General features: G+C 50.5%; 1 protein-coding gene across 2 annotated transcripts in view; it reads right to left on the bottom strand.

Moving 5' to 3' along the window:
- Positions 1–22,004, bottom strand: part of FOXK2 (forkhead box K2) — a 137,721-nt gene that overhangs the window by 7,686 nt on the left and 108,031 nt on the right. The window contains exons 6-9 of one of the 2 annotated variants that reach the window (XM_082271467.1): positions 18,571–18,746; positions 13,348–13,641; positions 12,528–12,737; positions 9,876–9,935 (exon numbers count right to left, since the gene is read on the bottom strand). In XM_082271467.1, coding sequence (XP_082127593.1) covers positions 9,876–9,935; positions 12,528–12,737; positions 13,348–13,641; positions 18,571–18,746 — 740 coding nt within the window. The remainder of the gene's footprint in view (positions 1–9,875; positions 9,936–12,527; positions 12,738–13,347; positions 13,642–18,570; positions 18,747–22,004) is intronic. The other variant, XM_082271468.1, reaches the window with a different exon arrangement.

The raw sequence follows: 22,004 nt of genomic DNA, 5'->3' as shown, positions 1-22,004 counted from the left end.
GTCGCGGCCGACCCAGCGCGGAGCTATGGCCTGCACGCATTCGTAGGCTGAACTGGGGTGACCACCGGATCTCAACATCCAGCCCGTCGCCCAGTTCAGCTTTCTTGCTTGAAGATCTCACAGGAACACTGGAGAAAAAAAGCTGTCTAAAAAATCCTTTAAGAAAAAAATCTTGCCAGGACCTAAGATCCCAGCAAGGTATCTAGGTCCTTACTCCTAACTAGACAGAAAATAACTGATTTGCTGAGGCAGAGAGAGAGAGGATATACCCTCTGGGACTGCCCCTAGGGTGTGGCCAGAGCTTTTTAATTTCCTGTCTAGTCCTGCTCCTGTGGAGGCAACATAACCCGAAGGTGGTGTATCACCGAGGACTACGTCTGTCAATGAGCGCTAGAGAAAAGTTCATTTATATCAGTAATTCAATTCAAAGTGAAACTCATGGTCACCCTATACACCACTTTGGTTTAACCCAGGTCTCCCAGAGTTTCAGTTTATCCCGGATACAATAATTTGGGCATTAAGACACTTAAGCCTAGTACACACGCAACGAATTTCCGCCGACCGCTCGTCCGTCTTTTGTCCAGAGTGGTGTCTGTTGGTTGGAATTTGCCTAGACTGCACATGAATTTTCCCGCACGACAAAATTCTACTTCAGAAGTGATGTCATGTGTTGGATTGCTCTCTATGTGTTCTTTCTTCTCTGAGCATGCCCAGTCTTGCTCATAAGATTTTTCCCCATCGAAATCTGTACTGACTGCACGAAAATCGGACGTGTTTTGACGGAGGACAAAAATTTTATAGCCTGCAAACCAGGATTTTTTCGTCCAAAAAGTCTGAGTCGTTTGTCGGAAGCACCATACTAACAAGCCGAAAATCGGCAGATCAGTCCTCGGACGAAAATTCCCGGCCGAATTTCGACACGCGTGTACGGGGCTTTACACCCATTTGTACAGACCGAGATCTGATCACATTTGACAATTGTCAAACTCTTATTTCTCTTACGTCCTCCGACAGTCGCCGCCTCCTCTAAGTCATCACTATTGGGTATTGTCCACCTATCCGTAGGAATAGCTAGGCATATAGACTTAGTCAAAAGACAAAAGGCATTAGCATATACACACCCACGGGGGCTGTACCATCTGGTCAATACCCCCCTGCATCACCACTCCCAACTCAGTTTTAGTTTGCCTAGCAATCAGGAATAGATTGGTCTCGGAACCGCACATGGCGATTCTGGTGGCGCCGGACTGGCCTCGCCGGTCTTGGTATGCCGACGTTGTTCACCTGGCAGTGGCGCCTCCGTGGCGTCTGCCTCTGCGAGAAGATCTCCTGTCTCAAGGTCCGATCTTCCATCCTGCTTTACAGTCGCTGGCTTTAACGGCCTGGCTGTTGAGACCCAGGTCCTGAAGGACAAGGGTCTATCTTCTGAGGTTATCCCTACCCTGATCAAGGCTAGGAAATCTTCCTCTGGTAAGATCTATTACCGTACCTGGAAAGCCCATTTCACCTGGTGTGAGTCCAGGGGGTTCTCCCCTCGTTCTTACTCGGTGTCGAGAATCTTGGCTTTCCTCCAGTCTGGAGTGGATCAGCGCCTGGCGCTGGCCACTATAAAGGGCAAGGTGTCAGCACTGGCGGTCCTTTGGAGTCTCATTCCTTGGTGCGCACGTTCATTCAATGTGTGCGACATTTGGCTCCTCCCAGGAAGGAGCCTTTACCTCCATGGGACTTGAACTTGGTCCTGTCCGCATTGCAGCGTGCTCCTTTTGAAAATATCAGGGAGATTTCATTGCCTCTGCTGTCGAAAAAGGTTGCCTTTCTTGTGGTGATCACTTCGGCTCGCAGAGTGTCGGAGCTGGCGGCGTTGTCTTGCCGCTCCCCTTACTTGATAATTCACAAAGATAAGGTGGTGTTGAGAACACCCCCGTCCTTTCTTCCCAAGGTGATCACCGAGTTCCACCTTAATGAGGAAATTGTCCTGCCTTCGCTTTGTACAAAGCCTAAGCATCCTAAGGAGATTGCTTTGCACTCCTTGGATGTTGTCAGGGCGATCAAGGTCTACCTGAAGTCTACGGAATCCTTTCGGAAGGTGGACTCTCTCTTTGTCCTTCCTGAGGGACCTCGGAAGGGCATGGCTGCATCGGCAGCGACTATTGCCAAGTGGATCAGACAGACCATTGAGCAGGCCTATGCCTTGAAGGAACGAGTTCCGCCCTTCCCTGTTAAGGCGCATTCTACCAGGTCTTTGAGTACTTCCTGGGCCTGTTGGCATCGGGCCTCGGTGACCCAGGTGTGCAAGGCGGCGACTTGGTCGTCGGTGCACACTTTTTCCAAGTTCTACAAAGTAGACGTTCTGGCATCAGCTGATGCTTCTTTTGGCCACAAAGTTCTCAGTGCGGCAGTGCCATGATGGACCCTTGAATTTTTCTCTGGGTCCCTGGCTGTTGGCATTTGCTTTCCTGGGCTGTTGCTCCTGTTGAGCATTGTTTTTTTCTGTTGCCCAGTTGGTTCTTACGGTGCATGTAAGATTCCTTTCTCTGATGTGGGTACTGCGTTGCCTTTTCTACGGTTGCGTCTCCCACCCCTCATGTCTACACTGCTTTGGGACATCCCAATAGTGATGACTTAGAGGAGGCGGCGACTGTCGAAGGACGTAAGAGAAACCGGAATTTTTGTAAAATCTTACTTGTAAAATTCCTTTCTCTGAGTCCTCCGACAGTCGCCGCCCCCGCCCCTCTTCTGGGGTTCTTATTACCTACTGCTATGCTACCAAACTGAGTTGGGAGTGGTGATGCAGGGGGGTATTGACCAGATGGGACAGCCCCCGTTGGTGTGTATATGCTAATGCCTTTTGTCTTTTGACTAAGTCTATATGCCTAGCTATTCCTACGGATAGGTGGACAATACCCAAAAGTGATGACTTAGAGGAGGCGGCGACTGTCGGAGGACTCAGAGAAAGGAATTTTACAGGTAAGATTTTACAAAAATTCAGTTTTTTCCAGATACTTACAGCTCCGCCATGCCTACCATTACCAATTTGGAGCAACTGCGATTGTGGTGGAGACCCCAGATCCTGAATGTATACTTAGAGCGGATACCGTATTAAAGCCCCTGTCTATCTCAGGGATTCCCAAACTACGGCCCTCCAGCTGTTGCAGAACTACACTTCCCATGAGGTTGTAAAACTCTGACATTCACATACATGACTAGGCATGATGGGAATTGTAGTTCCTGAACAACTGGAGAACCGTAGTTTGGGAATCCCTGCTATCTTATACGGGGCTCTCCAGCCTTCTGTATCTGCTGGCATGGAACGTCTCGGCTCTGCATGGCAGTCAGTTGATCCTGACATCGATAATAAGGATTAGGAGGATGTGTTGGGATAAACGAATACAATTTAAAATAATGCAAAGAATATATTTGACACGATATAAATGAATATACCCCGGGGTCTCCTCTCAGTGTTGGAGATGTGTGGGTGACCATGAGGACTTTTTCCACATTTTCTGGACCTGCGCAAATATTAAAACTTTTTGGTGGGAGGTTGCTGGCTTCATCACGCAGCTCACCACTGTTGGGGTCCCCCTGAATATTGGTGTATGTTTGCCCAGGCTGGTGGGGACATTGATCCCCCTCGGATTCTTCGGACCCTTGTCAGTCTGCTGCTTTTTTTTATGTCCGTAAGACCATTACCTTGAAGTGGAAGTCTAAGGAGGCCTCTAGCTTAAAGAGTGAGAGATTTCACACATTTCTTTATTTTCATGTTGATGATTTTGGCTTCCAGCGAGTGACACCCCAAAATTAAGCATCTCAGAAAATGAGAATATTACATTCTAATATACTTATTATATAAGACCAAAAAAAAATAAAAGGATTTATAATCCAGAAATGTTGTCTTAGTGAGAAGTCTGTCCATGTACAGTATAGGATGCACTCAGTACTTGGCCGGGCTCCTTTTGCATGAATTACTGCATCAATGCGGCTTGGCATGGAGGCGTGGCATGGAGGCGTGGCATGGAGGTGATCAGCCTGTGGCACTGCTGAGGTGTTATGGAAGCCCAGGTTGCTTTGATAGCGGCCTTCAGCTCCTCTGCATTGTTGGGTCTGGTGTCTCATCTTCCTCCTGACAATACCCCACAGATTCTCTATGGGGTTTAGGTCAGGCCAGTTTGCTGGCCAATCAAGCGCAGTCATCCCATGATCATGTGACCAGGTATTGGTAGATTTGGCAGTGTGGGCGGTGCCAAGTCCTACTGGGAAATGAAATCAGCATCTCCATAAAGCTGGTCAGCAGAGGGAAGCATGAAGTGCTCTAGAATTTCCTGCTAGAGGGCTGCGCTGACTTTGGGGGACCAACACCAGCAGAGGACACGGCCCCCCAAATCATCACTGAGTGTGGAAACTTCACACTGGACCTCATGCAGCTCGAACTCTATGCCTCTCCGCTCCTCCAGACTCTGGGACCTTCATTTCCAAATGAAATGCAATATTTACTTTCATCCATAAAGAGGACGTTGGTCCACTGAGCAACAGACCAGTCCTTTATCTCCTTAGCCCCGGTAAGACGCTTCTAACGTGGTCTCTTCTTCAGGAGTGGAATGCGACAGTTGTAGTCCATGTCCTGGATAAGTCTGTGTGTGGAGGCTCTGGAAGCACCAAAAACCAGCCGTAGTCCTCTCCTTGTGAATCTCCCCCAAATTCTTCAATGGCCTTTGCTTCACAATCCTCTCAGGGCTGCGGTTATCCCTGTTGCTTGTGCACCATTTTCGAACACTTTTTTCCGTCCACTCAACTTTCCATTAATATGCTTGGATACAGCACTCTGAACAGCCGGCTTCTTTATCAATGACTTCTTGTGACTTGCTTTCTTTGTGGAGGGAGTCCATGGCTCTTCTGGACAACTGTCAAGTCTGCAGTCTTCCCCATGATTGTGTAACCTACTGAACCCGACACAGAGCATTTAAAGGCTCGGGAAACCTTTACAAGTGTTTTGATGTAATTAGCTGATTAGAGCGTGACCCCACGAGTCTCCAATATTCAACGTCTTCATAATATTCTAATTTTCTGAGATGGTGAATTTTGGGGTGTCACTCGCTGGAAGCCAAAATCATCAAAATGAAAAGAAAGAAATGTGTGAAATCTCTCACTCTGTGTGACATCTATAGAAAATATAGATTATCTTTCTGAATTGAATTACTGAAATAATTTCACTTTTGATAATATAAATGTTATGAGTGTGGACGGCTGTTGGGCAGTCTCCAGTGCCCCCGTTGCGGAGATCAGGTGGCCAGACATCGTCTTTTTTTCCTCCCTCAATTCTTGGCAGATCCTCAATATCCGGCAAAGGCAAAAGTGCTTTCAACTTTAAATGATGCGGCCCTTCGCATTGTGAATTCTACCCACTGGGACAAATGTAATTGATAACCACTTACCCTGAAGACTATAAAAACGAACAGTACGAAACGCGTTGGGTATTTCTATCTCCAGAGCTTTGTGGTTCTCTAACCATGAATAACATGTTCTATGACCGCATTCATTTCTTTTTTTAACTTCTCATACTTTAAATATGTAAAAATAAAATGGATATTGATGTTAGATATTTGTGTCTTCTTTGTCCTTTAGAATCCACATAGAGGGTTTGTTTTTGTGTGCAGACATCATTTTTCCTAACAGATTTTTTCACATTCAGAAATTTAAAATAAAGCACTTTCCTAAATAATGACATATTCGGTGACATCTATTTCTCATCTATAAAATGTTTTTGAATAAATATGCTGAATAATACAAAAAAACTTGACGTAAAATCCTTTTCCCTGCGTTCCTTGAAGGACACAGCTGACGTCACCATGGATGGGTTTCATGCCGCCCCCTACAGGAGTGGGATGTGAGGTGCAACTAAAGTTTCAAGTAAACCTAAAGGCAACATTTATTTTTGTGCTGAGTGGAGTGGAGAGGGATTAGAGCCCCTGTCAGTTTGTATTGCTGTCTGTGTCCCTGTTAGGGATATTCAACCTCTCTATTTGTCCTATTTATCATTGAAAGTGACAGAAAATCCCACATTTTGGGTTGTCTCCAATGGGGACACTAGTTCTGGTGACCTGGGGAATCTCCAAAGAATTCCCTTAATCTGCAGGGATTTCCTCTCACTTCTGGTTTTGGTTATAGGACAGGAAGTGAAGGGAAATCTCCCCAATGGTACACAGATGGCAAAAAACAAACCTTATGGGTTATGACCCCCCCCCTACTCTATCCAAAATGAAAAATTGTTTGCCTATAGTTCTACTTTAAAAGCAAGCCTAAGGGGCGGCACTCTGGTGGAGGTCACACGCCCCAGCTTCAACCCCAGAACCAGTTGGTAGCCAGCAATACCAGGACATGAGACTGGATGGGTGCCGTGTCCTTCAACAGACTCAGAGAAAAGGGTTTTACAGGGAGTTTCTCTATTGTCCATTGAAGGAAATACCAAATTAGTGCCAGAAAAACAAAAACAAAAAAAAATGAAGCAAGAAAACTTAGAACAGACCCCAGGCAGAACTCAAACTGCCCGGCCATGCTGGCATCCACTGAAAAGGCAAGAGCCGCCTTAAACAAATTGGGAAAAGTCAGAACTAACGGCCAATTGTGGCATGAACCCTAAACCCCCCCCCCCAAAAAAAAAATCCATGGTTAGTGACAAAAAAGGTGAAAACATGAGGGGATAAAACACCTTCACATTCCACTTCGGACAACGCTATGAAATAATGGATTCTGGTGTTGTGGTTGTTGTGGTGGGGGGAGGGGGGGTCAGAGGGGGGGGGGAGGGGGGGTCAGAGGGGGGGGGAGGGGGGGTTGGCCACCACCAGGGGGTCGTTCTTTTAATTTTGGTTGCCCCTAGCGGCCTACTCCTGGGTGCGACAGCAAACCCATCCGTGAAGATTTCAGCTCTGTCCTTCAATGAACGATAAGTACAAAAATCCCCCCCAATACTTTTTGTCCCCCCATTACATCTTTTTATCGGGGTGTGTTGGCATTAAAGGATAAGTTCACCTTTGTGACCGTGGTACGTCCATATTTAGGGTGTAGCATTTAAGACGTTCAGCGTCTGCCTGCTCCCCCCCCCCCCCACAATTCCGGGGATCTTCTCCCTGAACCCGCTATCACTATTTAAAGAATGCAGCCGTATGGGGCTCCGCCCACACAGCCGCATCATTCATTCAGAGAGTTCTGTGAATGAATGAACTACAAGCACCAACAGCCTTTGTATGACAGCTTGTAGTTCTCAATGAACTGCCAAGTTGCTGATGAGCACTCTGGAAGTTCTTTGATCTTCCTGTCACTTAGTAACTGTCTGTCCATATCAGAGGTATGGGAGGTACGGGAAGTACAGAGGTACGGGAAGTACAGAGGTACGGGCGGTACGGGAAGTACAGAGGTACGGGCGGTACGGGAAGTACAGAGGTACGGGAAGTACAGAGGTACGGGAAGTACAGAGGTACGGGAGGTATGGGCGGTACGGGAAGTACAGAGGTACGGGAAGTACAGAGGTACGGGAAGTACAGAGGTACGGGAAGTACAGAGGTATGGGCGGTACGGGAAATACAGAGGTATGGGTGGTACAGGAGGTATGGGCGGAATGGATGGTATGGGCGGATTGGGAAATACAGAGGTACAGGAAGTAGAGGTACAGGAGGTACAGAGGTATGGGCAGACAGCTACACAGACAGTCTGCAGGAGCCAGAGATTGCACCTGTGATCTGCTGATAGTGGGTGCAATGCTTAACAGGCTTCTAAAAATATATCTATTATTATATTAAATTTCTTTATCTGCAAGGTGAATGCATCCTTTAAGGCAGCTCACCCACATGAATGAACTGCCAACAAATCATAAAAGGCAAAAGAAAAAAAGCACCGTAACCTTTTTTTTTTATGCAGTGCAGTGCAGAAGGACAGATGGTTGTAATTACTGAGTACCGGGGTAGCCCCAGCCGAGGGCATTGAGGTACCATTGAGAATGAATGACTCTAATGTGAGTAATGTTTCCTTTCCTGTGTTTGAGGATGGAACAAATTCCCCGATTAGCAGAATTCTGAGGACCCCAATTAATAAGAAAGTGAAGATTGCCATTTCCAGACTTGCTTAATTTTACTGGATTTCTTTTTTTAAAGACAATTCTATGCAGAAGGCGGAGCCAAGTCAATCTGTGTCAGAAATGGGCGAATGACTGAAGAGGTAACCTCAATGCCTTCCAATTATCTGCATCAAATAACCTTTAAGTAGAAGTTGACACTAAAACCTGTAAATCGATTGGCTAACCTATGAAGTCCTGTGAGGAAGAAATTGCTATGCCTTTTCTGAAGGTGCGGCCCCACGCACAGCGCTCAGTGGCGTGCAGAAGAGACAGCCGACACCGGGAGCCCCATAGTAAGTCTATGGGTGACCTCACCGGCTGTCTCCTGCACACAGCTTCAGAAAAGGTACGTATAGCGATTTCTTCCATACAGATAGGTTAGTCTCAGATTGTAGATGCCAATAGATTTACAGATGTTAGTTTAAGGGTGAACTTCTATCTTCATGCTCCGCATTACACCCGCACACAATGTTAGAGTGCACTCTGCCTGCGATCAGATGCAATAACCCCAGCAGAGGTTCCCGCAGTTACCTGAGAGTAGGCGGCCCCAAATACAGCAGGAGGAGCTCTTGCAGCGAATCGTGTTCATTCACATGTAGTCTCTCAAGCAGCGATCAGCCCTGGACACAGGCAGTCTGCATCCGGGGGCGATTACTTGCATCTCATCACTGCCTGAAAGATTACTTACAAGAGGGAGCGACTAGCTGCGAGAGAAGGCATCCCCCCACTCCTCATCAATGGGGCATCCTCCCACTCCTCATCAATGGGGGACCCTCCCACTCCTCATCAATGGGGGACCCTCCCACTCCTCATCAATGGGGGACCCTCCCACTCCTCATCAATGGGGGACCCTCCCACTCCTCATCAATGGGGGACCCTCCCACACCTCATCAATGGGGCATCCCCCACTCCTCATCAATGGGGGACCCTCCCACTCCTATCAATGGGGCATCCTCCCACTCCTCATCAATGGGGGATCCTCCCACACCTCATCAATGGGGAATCCTCCCACTCCTATCAATGGGGAATCCCCCCACTCCTCATCAATGGGGAATCCCCCCACTCCTCATCAATGGGGGATCCTCCCACTCCTCATCAATGGGGCATCCCCCCACTCCTCATCAATGGGGGATCCTCCCACTCCTCATCAATGGGGGATCCTCCCACACCTCATCAATGGGGGACCCTCCCACTCCTCATCAATGGGGGATCCTCCCACTCCTCATCAATGGGGAATCCCCCCCACTCCCCATCAATGGGGGACCCTCCAACTCCTCATCAATGGGGGACCCTCCAACTCCTCATCAATGGGGCATCCTCCAACTCCTCATCAATGGGGGACCCTCCAACTCCTCATCAATGGGGCATCCCCCCACTCCTCATCAATGGGGCATCCTCCCACTCCTCATCAATGGGGAATCCTCCCACTCCTCATCAATGGGGCATCCTCCCACTCCTCATCAATGGGGAATCCTCCCACTCCTATCAATGGGGAATCCTCCCACTCCTATCAATGGGGAATCCTCCCACACCTCATCAATGGGGGACCCTCCCACTCCTCATCAATGGGGGATCCTCCCACTCCTATCAATGGGGGACCCTCCCACTCCTATCAATGGGGCTGCCTGCTTGCAGCTAATTAGAGGAACCCCTGCTGGGTTCTCAGTTGCAGGCAGAGTTTATTCGCAGGTGAGAAGGCACCCTAACCCATTGGGATAAGCCACACTGCCAGGACACAGAACAGGAAGAGTAAACGCAAAATAATTCCTACCTCGGCTTCCATTTCCTCTCCACTGCCAAGCTCTGTCAATCAGGTGGGAACTCGAGTTTGCTGAAAGAAATATTCAGCTCAAGATTTGAATAACTAGACGGGACCAATCAACTGTCCCGAGATTAAGTAACAAATTTAGAAAGAGGGGCGGGGAAGTGGGAGGGATTGGACATGTGATTTAATATTGACAGACACATTAACAGACAGAGAAAAGCTGAACGTAGGGGGCCCCAGAGTGTGACAGATGTAGAAGGGCCCAGAAACTGACAGACATAGGGGGCACTAGAGTGCGACAGAGGACACAATCGCTGCCGTCTTCTCTGTCTGCCTAATACTGACAGCTGAGCTTACCCAGGTATGGCAAGGGGTTCGATCGTCAAGATATCAATGCCATAAAAAGGATGCAGAGTGAAGAGGGTATTGGTAAGAAGGGGAGGAAGGAATGAGGGGGTCGTAGGAGGAAGTGGGCTGGGGTTAAAAAGGTAGTGGGAGGAGGGTGCTTGGTATGGAAAGGTGGTAGAGGAAAGGTAGCCATGGCGGAGAGCAGGGTGGTGGAAGCTAAGGGTGAGCTGGAGTGGGAGGAAGGGGTGCCAGGGTGGTGGACGATAAGGGTGAGCTGGGGTGGAAGAAAAGGATGAGCTGGGGTGGGAAGGGGTGTCAGGGTGGAGAGCAGGGTGGTAAAAGATAAGGATGGAGGAAGAGATGCCAGGGTGAAGAGCAGGGTGGTGGAAGGTAAGGGTGAACTGGGGTGGGCGGAAGGGGTGCCAGGGTTGAGAGTGGATGGTGAAAGAGAAGGGTGAGCTGGGGAGGAAGAGGTGCCAGGGTGGAGAGTGGGTGGTGGGAGATAAGGGTGAGCTGGGGTGGGTGGAAGGGGTGCCAAGGTGAAGAGCAGGGTGGTGGAAGATCAGGGTGAGCTAAGGTGGGCGGAAGGGGTGCCAGGGTGGTAAAAGATAAGCGTGACCTAGGGTGGGAGGAAGGTGTGCCAGGGTGAAGAGCAGAGTGGTGGAAGATAAGGGTGAGCTGGGGTGGAAGGGATGCCAGAGTAGAGAGCAGGATGGTGGAAGAGGAGGGTGAGCTCGGGAGGAAGGGGTGCCAGGGTGAAGAGCAGGGTGGTGGAAGATAAGGTGGAACTGGGGTGGAAGAAGAGGGTGAGCTGGGGTGGAAGGAAGGGGTGCCAGGGTGGAGAGCAGGGTGGTGGAAGATAAGGGGGAACTGGGGTGGAAGAACAGGGTGAGCTAGAGTGGAAGGAAGGGGTGCCAGGGTTAAGAGCAGGGTGGTGAAAGAGGAGGGTGTGAGCTGGGGTGGAAGGGGTGCCAGGGTGAAGAGCAAGGTGGTGAAAGATAAGGGGGAGCTGGGGTGAAAGATAAGAGGGAGCTGGGGTGGAAGGGGTGCCAGGGTAAAGAGCAGGGTGATGTAAGAGGAGGGTGAGCTCGGGAGGAAGGGGTGCCAGGGTGAAGAGCAGGGTGATGTAAGATAAGGGTGAGCTGGGGTGGAAAGAAGGGGTGCCAGGGTAAAGAGCAGGGTGGTGGAAGATAAGGGGGAGCATGGGTGAAAGATAAGGGGGAGCATGGGTGAAAGATAAGGGGGAGAATGGGTGAAAGATAAGGGGGAGCATGGGTGAAAGATAAGGGGGGGCATGGGTGAAAGATAAGGGGGGGCATGGGTGAAAGATAAGGGGGAGCATGGGTGAAAGATAAGGGGGAGCATGGGTGAAAGATAAGGGGGAGCTGGGGTGAAAGATAAGGGGGAGCTGGGGTGAAAGATAAGGGGGAGCTGGGGTGAAAGATAAGGGGGAGCTGGGGTGAAAGATAAGGGGGAGCTGGGGTGAAAGATAAGGGGGAGCTGGGGTGAAAGATAAGGGGGAGCTGGGGTGGAAGAAGAAGAGGGTGAGCTGGGGTGGAAGAAGAAGAGGGTGAGCTGGGGTGGAAGAAGAAGAGGGTGAGCTGGGGTGGAAGAAGAAGAGGGTGAGCTGGGGTGGAAGAAGAAGAGGGTGAGCTGGGGTGGAAGAAGAAGAGGGTGAGCTGGGGTGGAAGAAGAAGAGGGTGAGCTGGGGTGGAAGAAGAAGAGGGTGAGCTGGGGTGGAAGAAGAAGAGGGTGAGCTGGGGTGGAAGAAGAAGAGGGTGAGCTGGGGTGGAAGAAGAAGAGGGTGAGCTGGGGTGGAAGAAGAAGAGGGTGAGCTGGGGTGGAAGAAGAAGAGGGTGAGCTGGGGTGGAAGAAGAAGAGGGTGAGCTGGGGTGGAAGAAGAAGAGGGTGAGCTGGGGTGGAAGAAGAAGAGGGTGAGCTGGGGTGGAAGAAGAGGGTGAACTGGGGTGGAAGAAGAGGGTGAGCTGGGGTGGAAGGGGTACCAGGGTAAAGAGCAGGGTGGTGGAAGAGGAGGGTGAGCTGGAGTGGAAGGGGTGCCAGGGTAAAGAGCAGGGTGGTGGAAGAGGAAGGTGAGCTGGGGTGGAAGGGGTACCAGGGTAAAGAGCAGGGTGGTGGAAGAGGAAGGTGACCTGGGGTGGAAGAAGAGGGTGAGCTGGGGTGGAAGGGGTCCCAAGGGGTGGAGGGGAGGGTGAGTTATGTCAGTAAGGGTTCAGTCCCCAGTAGTAATTGGCAGACAGGAGGATTCTCAGCAGCCGGGCCCCATACACAGACATGAGGGGATTCTCTTACCTGTAGTGACCTGTCCTTGTATGGCCGTGGTGATGGGCACCACATGTGTCCCGTTCTGTGTGACGGCTTTGATGGGGAGCTGGTGTTGACCTAGGGGGGCTTGCTGCACTATAGTAACCGTCTGGAGGGGGGCAGACGATGAGGTCTGGATGATTCGGCTGGCTGTGCTGAGCGCTTGATGGCTGATGGCAGGAATTGCTTCTACTTTCACTGAGGGGAAATAGACAGACAGAGGTAGGTGAGCGTCTTTACCTACAAGAGTGACCGGCATCAGCAGTAGGTTGTCTTCTTCCCAATAGAAGTGGGATGGGTCAGGGCATTATCAATAATGGGGTAGGAAAATAAAAAAGAGAAATAGAACAAAAGAGGTAATAAACATTGGGAAGTTGTAGGCGAGACATTTACAAAGTACATCAACTGTCCACACACACACACAGTGTATACAGTACACACTATACACACACACACACAGTGTATACAGTACACACTATACACACACACACACAGTATATACAGTACACTATACACACACAGTATATACAGTACACACTATACACACACAGTATATACAGTACACACACACACAGTGTATACAGTACACACACACACAGTGTATACAGTACACACACACACAGTATATACAGTACACACACAGTATATACAGTACACACACACACAGTGTATACAGTACACACACACACACAGTATATACAGTACACACACACACAGTATATACAGTACACACACACACAGTGTATACAGTACACACACACACACAGTATATACAGTACACACACACAGATTCCATTGCAGGTCTTACCTTTCATCTCCTTGTGGTCTCCGTTCTCATGCGGCTCTAGCTTAGGCTGGGCTACCATTGCGGCCTGGGCTACCATTGCCTGTCCCGCAACCGTGTAGGTGTTGACGGGGGTCAGACCCGAAACATTGGTAACGGACACTGCAGGGATCTGGTGGACCACATGCACGGTCTGCATGACGGTCTGCTGCTGGGAGGAGGTAACAGGGGTGGCCACTGTGTATGTCATGGGTTTTATAGTCTGGGGGAGCTGCCGTTGCACAGTGATGAGGACTGATTGGCTGGAGAGGGGAGATCCTGTATAAGAAGAATCAATGAGACACCTTTATAACATCTGAATTTTCATCATACTATCAGCAATCCAATCCGAACGTACAAAAAATGCAGAAAAATCACCCACTGTCCGGAATGACCAAAATCCACCAACTACCACACCCAATATCCACCAACTACCATACCCAAGATCCACCAACTACCACACCCAATATCCACCAACTACCACACCCAAGGCCCACTGTCAGGAATGACCAAGGCCCACTGGACACCACACCCAAGATCCACCAACTACCATACCCAAGATCCACCAACTACCACACCCAAGATCCACCAACTACCACACCCAAGATCCACCAACTACCATACCCAAGATCCACCAACTACCATACCCAAGATCCACCAACTACCACACCCAAGATCCACCAACTACCACACCCAAGATCCACCAACTACCATACCCAAGATCCACCAACTACCATACCCAAGATCCACCAACTACCACACCCAAGATCCACCAACTACCACACCCAAGATCCACCAACTACCATACCCAAGATCCACCAACTACCATACCCAAGATCCACCAACTACCATACCCAAGATCCACCAACTACCATACCCAAGATCCACCAACTACCATACCCAAGATCCACCAACTACCATACCCAAGATCCACCAACTACCATACCCAAGATCCACCAACTACCATACCCAAGGCCCACTGGACACCACACCCAAGGCCCACTGGACACCACACCCAAGGCCCACTGGACACCACACCCAAGACCCACTGGACACCACACCCAAGGCCCACTGTCAGGAATGACCAAGACCCACTGGACACCACAGCCAAGACCCACTGGACACCACACCCAAGGCCCACTGGACACCACACCCAAGGCCCACTGGACACCACACCCAAGACCCACTGGACACCACACCCAAGACCCACTGGACACCACACCCAAGACCCACTGGACACCACACCCAAGGCCCACTGTCAGGAATGACCAAGACCCACTGGACACCACAGCCAAGACCCACTGGACACCACACCCAAGGCCCACTGGACACCACACCCAAGGCCCACTGGACACCACACCCAAGGCCCACTGGACACCACACCCAAGGCCCACTGGACACCACACCCAAGACCCACTGGACACCACACCCAAGACCCACTGGACACCACACCCAAGACCCACTGGACACCACACCCAAGACCCACTGGACACCACACCCAAGACCCACTGGACACCACACCCAAGACCCACTGTCAGGAATGACCAAGACCCACTGGACACCACACCCAAGACCCACTGGACACCACACCCAAGACCCACTGGACACCACACCCAAGACCCACTGGACACCACACCCAAGACCCACTGGACACCACACCCAAGGCCCACTAGACACCACACCCAAGGCCCACTAGACACCACACCCAAGACCCACTGGACACCACACCCAAGACCCACTGGACACCACACCCAAGACCCACTGGACACCACACCCAAGACCCACTGGACACCACACCCAAGACCCACTGGACACCACACCCAAGACCCACTGTCAGGAATGACCAAGACCCACTGGACACCACACCCAAGACCCACTGGACACCACACCCAAGGCCCACTGGACACCACACCCAAGGCCCACTGGACACCACACCCAAGACCCACTGTCAGGAATGACCAAGACCCACTGGACACCACACCCAAGACCCACTGGACACCACACCCAAGGCCCACTGGACACCACACCCAAGGCCCACTGGACACCACACCCAAGACCCACTGGACACCACACCCAAGACCCACTGGACACCACACCCAAGACCCACTGGACACCACACCCAAGACCCACTGGACACCACACCCAAGACCCACTGGACACCACACCCAAGACCCACTGGACACCACACCCAAGACCCACTGTCAGGAATGACCAAGACCCACTGGACACCACACCCAAGACCCACTGGACACCACACCCAAGGCCCACTGGACACCACACCCAAGGCCCACTGGACACCACACCCAAGGCCCACTGGACACCACACCCAAGGCCCACTGGACACCACACCCAAGACCCACTGGACACCACACCCAAGACCCACTGGACACCACACCCAAGACCCACTGGACACCACACCCAAGACCCACTGGATACCACACCCAAGACCCACTGGACACCACACCCAAGACCCACTGGACACCACACCCAAGGCCCACTGTCAGGAATGACCAAGACCCACTGGACACCACACCCAAGACCCACTGGACACCACACCCAAGGCCCACTGGACACCACACCCAAGGCCCACTGGACACCACACCCAAGGCCCACTGGACACCACACCCAAGGCCCACTGGACACCACACCCAAGGCCCACTGGACACCACACCCAAGACCCACTGGACACCACACCCAAGACCCACTGGACACCACACCCAAGACCCACTGGACACCACACCCAAGACCCACTGGACACCACACCCAAGACCCACTGGACACCACACCCAAGACCCACTGTCAGGAATGACCAAGACCCACTGGACACCACACCCAAGACCCACTGGACACCACACCCAAGACCCACTGGACACCACACCCAAGACCCACTGGACACCACACCCAAGGCCCACTGGACACCACACCCAAGGCCCACTGGACACCACACCCAAGACCCACTGGACACCACACCCAAGACCCACTGGACACCACACCCAAGACCCACTGGACACCACACCCAAGACCCACTGTCAGGAATGACCAAGACCCACTGGACACCACACCCAAGACCCACTGGACACCACACCCAAGGCCCACTGGACACCACACCCAAGACCCACTGTCAGGAATGACCAAGACCCACTGGACACCACACCCAAGACCCACTGGACACCACACCCAAGGCCCACTGGACACCACACCCAAGGCCCACTGGACACCACACCCAAGGCCCACTGGACACCACACCCAAGACCCACTGGACACCACACCCAAGACCCACTGGACACCACACCCAAGACCCACTGGACACCACACCCAAGACCCACTGGACACCACACCCAAGACCCACTGTCAGGAATGACCAAGACCCACTGGACACCACACCCAAGACCCACTGGACACCACACCCAAGGCCCACTGGACACCACACCCAAGGCCCACTGGACACCACACCCAAGGCCCACTGGACACCACACCCAAGGCCCACTGGACACCACACCCAAGACCCACTGGACACCACACCCAAGACCCACTGGATACCACACCCAAGACCCACTGGATACCACACCCAAGACCCACTGGATACCACACCCAAGACCCACTGGACACCACACCCAAGACCCACTGGACACCACACCCAAGACCCACTGAACACCACACCCAAGACCCACTGAACACCACACCCAAGACCCACTGGACACCACATGAGACCTGTGATCCCGGCTGGGACATGCAGTCCCTTGGTACTATAACACTAATACAAATAAGTCGGAAACTCGGTGTACTTGAACATTATAAATCCATTTTGGCTCTGAGGAGCTGCAGAGATCTACAGACAAGCGGCTGGTGAATGCAGAGTTCAGCTGGATAGAAGAGGAGGAGAACCACTGTAGTGGCGGAAGCTGAAACACAAGTTTGTCAGGCTAGTGACACACCAGCGGCTTGCCTGCCAATCTCTGCAGCTCCTTAGATGACAACATTCCTAGTGATGTGCTGACCCTTCCTAATATCCTGGGAGTGCATTACTTTTTATACAAATAAACGGGTTTACACTTAGATGGAGGCGCCCTCTCTCACTTGTGTGCATTAGGTTGATTCCGGACCTTTCCTAAAGGGGCCTCCACCATCATCCTCCACTTGGCACCCATCTTTGGTGTCTGGAGGCCACAGCAGCGCCATTGTTTCGTCATTGCCTTATACTGAACGGTGAACCTATGACAAAAGGACTAAAGACTGCAGCTTGACAGTCGCTACCAGATGGGTGACCTGCGACCTTTCTAAACCTAGAAAAGGGGAGTGGTGAGCCCCAAACACATTGGCTGTATCCCCTGACCTAATATAAAGATAAATATAAAAGTTTACTGGAATCAATACAAACTTTTGGCACCTTCATTCTTTCATATACTACTATGACCACTCCCACTGACCTCCCCCTCCCCCCAGGGATAGCCTGGCCGACAGACAGCGGCCTATAGGGGCTGTATACCAAACTCATTTTTAACCAATCAGTGAGTCCAGAGTTCCACCAACAAACTTTTTGGAAAATGTATAAATAGTGAAACACCTTTTTTTTTTTTTAAATTAAAAAAAGTGTATTTTTCCCCAAATAATTGCGTTTTTAAGACCGCTGCGCAAATAATGTGCGATGAAATGTTTTTCTCTCTAGGGTCTCTGCTAAAATAAAAATATTTATATATTGTTTGGGGGTTCCAAGTCATTTTCTAGCAAAAGAAAAATGATTTTAAATTGTAAACCACAAGTTTTAGAAATAGGCCGGGTCCTGATCTCCCAACCCGGTCCACTTCCCTCCTCTGGGCAGTTTGGACAGAGCAGCCCGGATCCTCCTCTTCCCGCCACTCCTGGCCCCTCCCTCCTATGTGCCCCCACAGAAAGCAGCCTGCTATGGGGGCACCTGAGCCCCCGCTCTGTGTGTCCATTCACACACGGAGCCCCCACCCTGCCCCCTCTCTCTCCTGTTTGGCTGACTGACTTTGATAGCAGTGGGAGCCAATGAGGAGGGGAGTCCCGAGCAGCTGAGAAACTCCTGCAACATTGCTGGATAAAGATGGGTCTCTGGGAGGTATGGGGGGGGGGGGGGTTCCTTTTTCTTAATGCATAGAATGCACCTTTTTCCTTTACAATCCCTTTATTGCAACGCTAATTCACAAAATGCTGGAGGCTGTTTTCAGTGTGAAGGACGTTTCTCACCTGGGGCGCTCTGTGCAAACCGCGCTTCCTGGATCACTGCAAGCTTTGGCTGGATGGCGCTGGGTTCCGGGTCCATGGGAACTGGGGAACCTTCCCTGGACAGGCTCTCCGGGGTCTGGACTCCACTCGAGTGTGCCGACAAAACGCCGGAGTGGTTGGGAGACGCTGGTGCACTCCTAGAGGATAGACAAATCAGAATGGAGAGATACAAAGATGGCCGCCTAGAGGACAGACAAATCAGAATGGAGAGATACAAAGATGGCCGCCTAGAGGATAGACAAATCAGAATGGAGAGATACAAAGATGGCCGCCTAGAGGATAGACAAATCAGAATGGAGAGATACAAAGATGGCCGCCTAGAGGATAGACAAATCAGAATGGAGAGATACAAAGATGGCCGCCTAGAGGATAGACAAATCAGAATGGAGAGATACAAAGATGGCCGCCTAGAGGATAGACAAATCAGAATGGAGAGATACAAAGATGGCCGCCTAGAGGATAGACAAATCAGAATGGAGAGATACAAAGATGGCCGCCTAGAGGATAGACAAATCAGAATGGAGAGATACAAAGATGGCCGTATACAGGGCGGGGGATGGGTCTGCACAGCCCACATATTACATGAGAGTCCAGAACAAAAATGTTAAGACGTGACAGCTGCATTCATTTTATTTTTCAGGCTAAGAACATTTCTTTAAGTACAGAAAATCTCTGCTGATCCTGGAAGAAATGCGATGTCCTTGTAACTCGCTTTCTACTCAACTCAAATCTTAAAGTGGAACTCCACTGTATCCGAGCACCGCAAAAACAAAAAAACGCTACTTCATTCATTTATAGTATAAAAAAAAAATCCCCATCCATCCATCCATGTCTCCATCCATTTCTCCATCCATCCATGTCTCCATCCATCCATGACTCCATCCATCCATGACTCCATCCATCCATGACTCCATCCATCCATGACTCCATCCATCCATCCATGTCTCCATCCATCCATCCATGTCTCCATCCATCCATGTCTCCATCCATCCATTTCTCCATGCTTTATTTTGTTGAAAATCACTATGAAAAACACCCCCTAACATTTCTAGCCGAGGCCATCTTGAGTAAGGGCAGAGGATTCATGTAGCATTTACTTCCTGAAATCCATCTGCCCTTAGCTCAGGCGTGTAGGCAGGAGGGTGTGCTTAGCTGAGAAGACCCCTCCTACCCTCCTGAAGACTTTTGGGATGGAGGACATTTTGGCTTACGCCAGAAATTAGGAAGTACCTGAAGAAATGTAAAGAAAAAGTTTAAAACAAACAAAAATACTTTCTCTTCCTATCTACAGCGGATATAAAAGTCTACACACCCCCGGGAAAATATCAGTTTTCTGTGATGTAAAAAAATAAGACAAAGATAAATCATTTCAGAACTTTTTCCACCTTCATTGTGACCTAAAAACTACAACTCAGATCAACAAACTGAAATCTTATAGGTGGAGGGAAGTAAAAATAAAAGACTAAAATAATATGGCTGCATAAGTGTGCACACCCTTAATCGAATACTTTGTTGATGCACCTTTTGATGTTAGTTCAGCTCTCAGTGTTTTTGGGGCGGAGTCTATCAGCATGGCACATCTTGGCAATATTTGCCCGCTCTTCTTTGCAAAAACACCCCAAATCTGTCAGATTGGGAGGAGATCTCCTGTGCACAGCCCTCTTCCCATCACCCCACAGAACTTCAATGGGATTCAGGTCTGGGCTCTGGCTGGGTCATTCCAGAACTTGGACCTTCTTCCGGCTCGGCCATTTCTTTGGTGATTTGGATGAATGATTTGGGTCGTGGTCATGGTGAAAGATGAAGTTCCTCTTCATGTTCAGCTTTCTGGCAGAAGGTTTTGTACCAATACTGACTGTTCATAATTCCATCTACCTTGACTAAGGCCCCTGTTCCAGCAGCACTGATATGCAGCACTGATGAGGAGGCACAGATAAGCAGCACTGATGAGGAGGCACCGATATGCAGCACTGATGAGGAGGTACCGATATGCAGCACTGATGAGGAGGCACCGATATGCAGCACTGATGAGGAGGCACAGATAAGCAGCACTGATGAGGAGGCACCGATATGCAGCACTGATGAGGAGGTACCGATATGCAGCACTAATGAGGAGGCACCGATATGCAGCACTGATGAGGAGGCACCGATATGCAGCACTGATGAGGAGGCACCGATATGCAGCACTGATGAGGAGGCACCGATATGCAGCACTGATGAGGAGGCACCGATATGCAGCACTGATGAGGAGGAACCGATCTGCAGCACTGATGAGGAGGAACCGATCTGCAGCAGTGATGAGGAGGCACTGATATGCAGCAGTGATGAGGAGGCACTGATATGCAGCACTGATGGGCACTGATATGCAGCACTGATGGGCACTGATATGCAGCACTGATGGGCACTGATATGCACTGTAGGGGCTGCACTTGGAGTGCCCTGATTATCTGTACAGGTCCCCTCTGTGAGTGAGGAGAGGAAAGCCAATCAGCAGCATTTCCTTGTTTACATGGGACCGGCTGTGATTGGACACAGCTGATCACATGGGTAAAGAGACACGTCCTCAGCTCTTTACTGAGATTGGGGATGAGAATGGGGTGACGCCATGGGACATCGTCCCAGAACAGGGGGGGGGGTAAATAATGGTACAGCCTTCCCAGCTATTTTCTTTGCATTAGAAAACAACCTCCACCACATAGTGCAGAGGAGGAGTAGAGAGCAGCCTAGGGTGACAACATTGCTCCTCCATAGACACCATGACCCCAGGACAGGAAGTGTTACTGGAAGAATAAGAACAAACCTAAATGCAGTCATCACATGGAAGAACCAGCAAGTAGCGAAGGATTATGTTTTTGGGTTAGGATGCACAAGGTAGACTTTTCATTCAAATGAGCGATCCCTAAACACACAGTGGTCCTGTCCAGGAGTGACTTTCCTAGATTGATGCTAGCAATAGCCAGACGCTTAGCTCATCTGATCGGGGGGGGGGGATTAGCGACCATTTGGGAAAATCCAGGAAGGCCAGCGAATTGCTTCCCTAGGAACAACCGGCCGGGTCGCTTGACCTGGAGAAATCTGGTTTACATTATCCAATATACAGTAAAGACATTTCCAGACACGTGTTTATCCGTAGCCGTGTTAAGAAGTCTGCAGTGTAGAAAGAACCACCAGCAGAGGGCGCCAGGCACAAGAGCAGCTTGGAAGCGGGATGAATTCCAGGCACGGATGACTAATGCGTTGCCTTGGAAAGGATATCAGAGAAGGGCAGAGAGAGACAGACAATGGCTAATGGGGAAAGCACCTCTGCTCAGCCACATGTACAGCCGCTCAACTCACACACCAGGCCTAAGTGGGTGTGAGGGCAGATAAGAGAAATACAGAGACAACCCGCCTGC

The sequence above is a fragment of the Pelophylax lessonae genome (genome assembly GCF_965119305.1).
Source record: "Pelophylax lessonae genome assembly, chromosome: 11".
NCBI lineage: Eukaryota > Metazoa > Chordata > Amphibia > Anura > Ranidae > Pelophylax > Pelophylax lessonae.
This window is presented reverse-complemented; position numbering and strand designations above follow the sequence as displayed.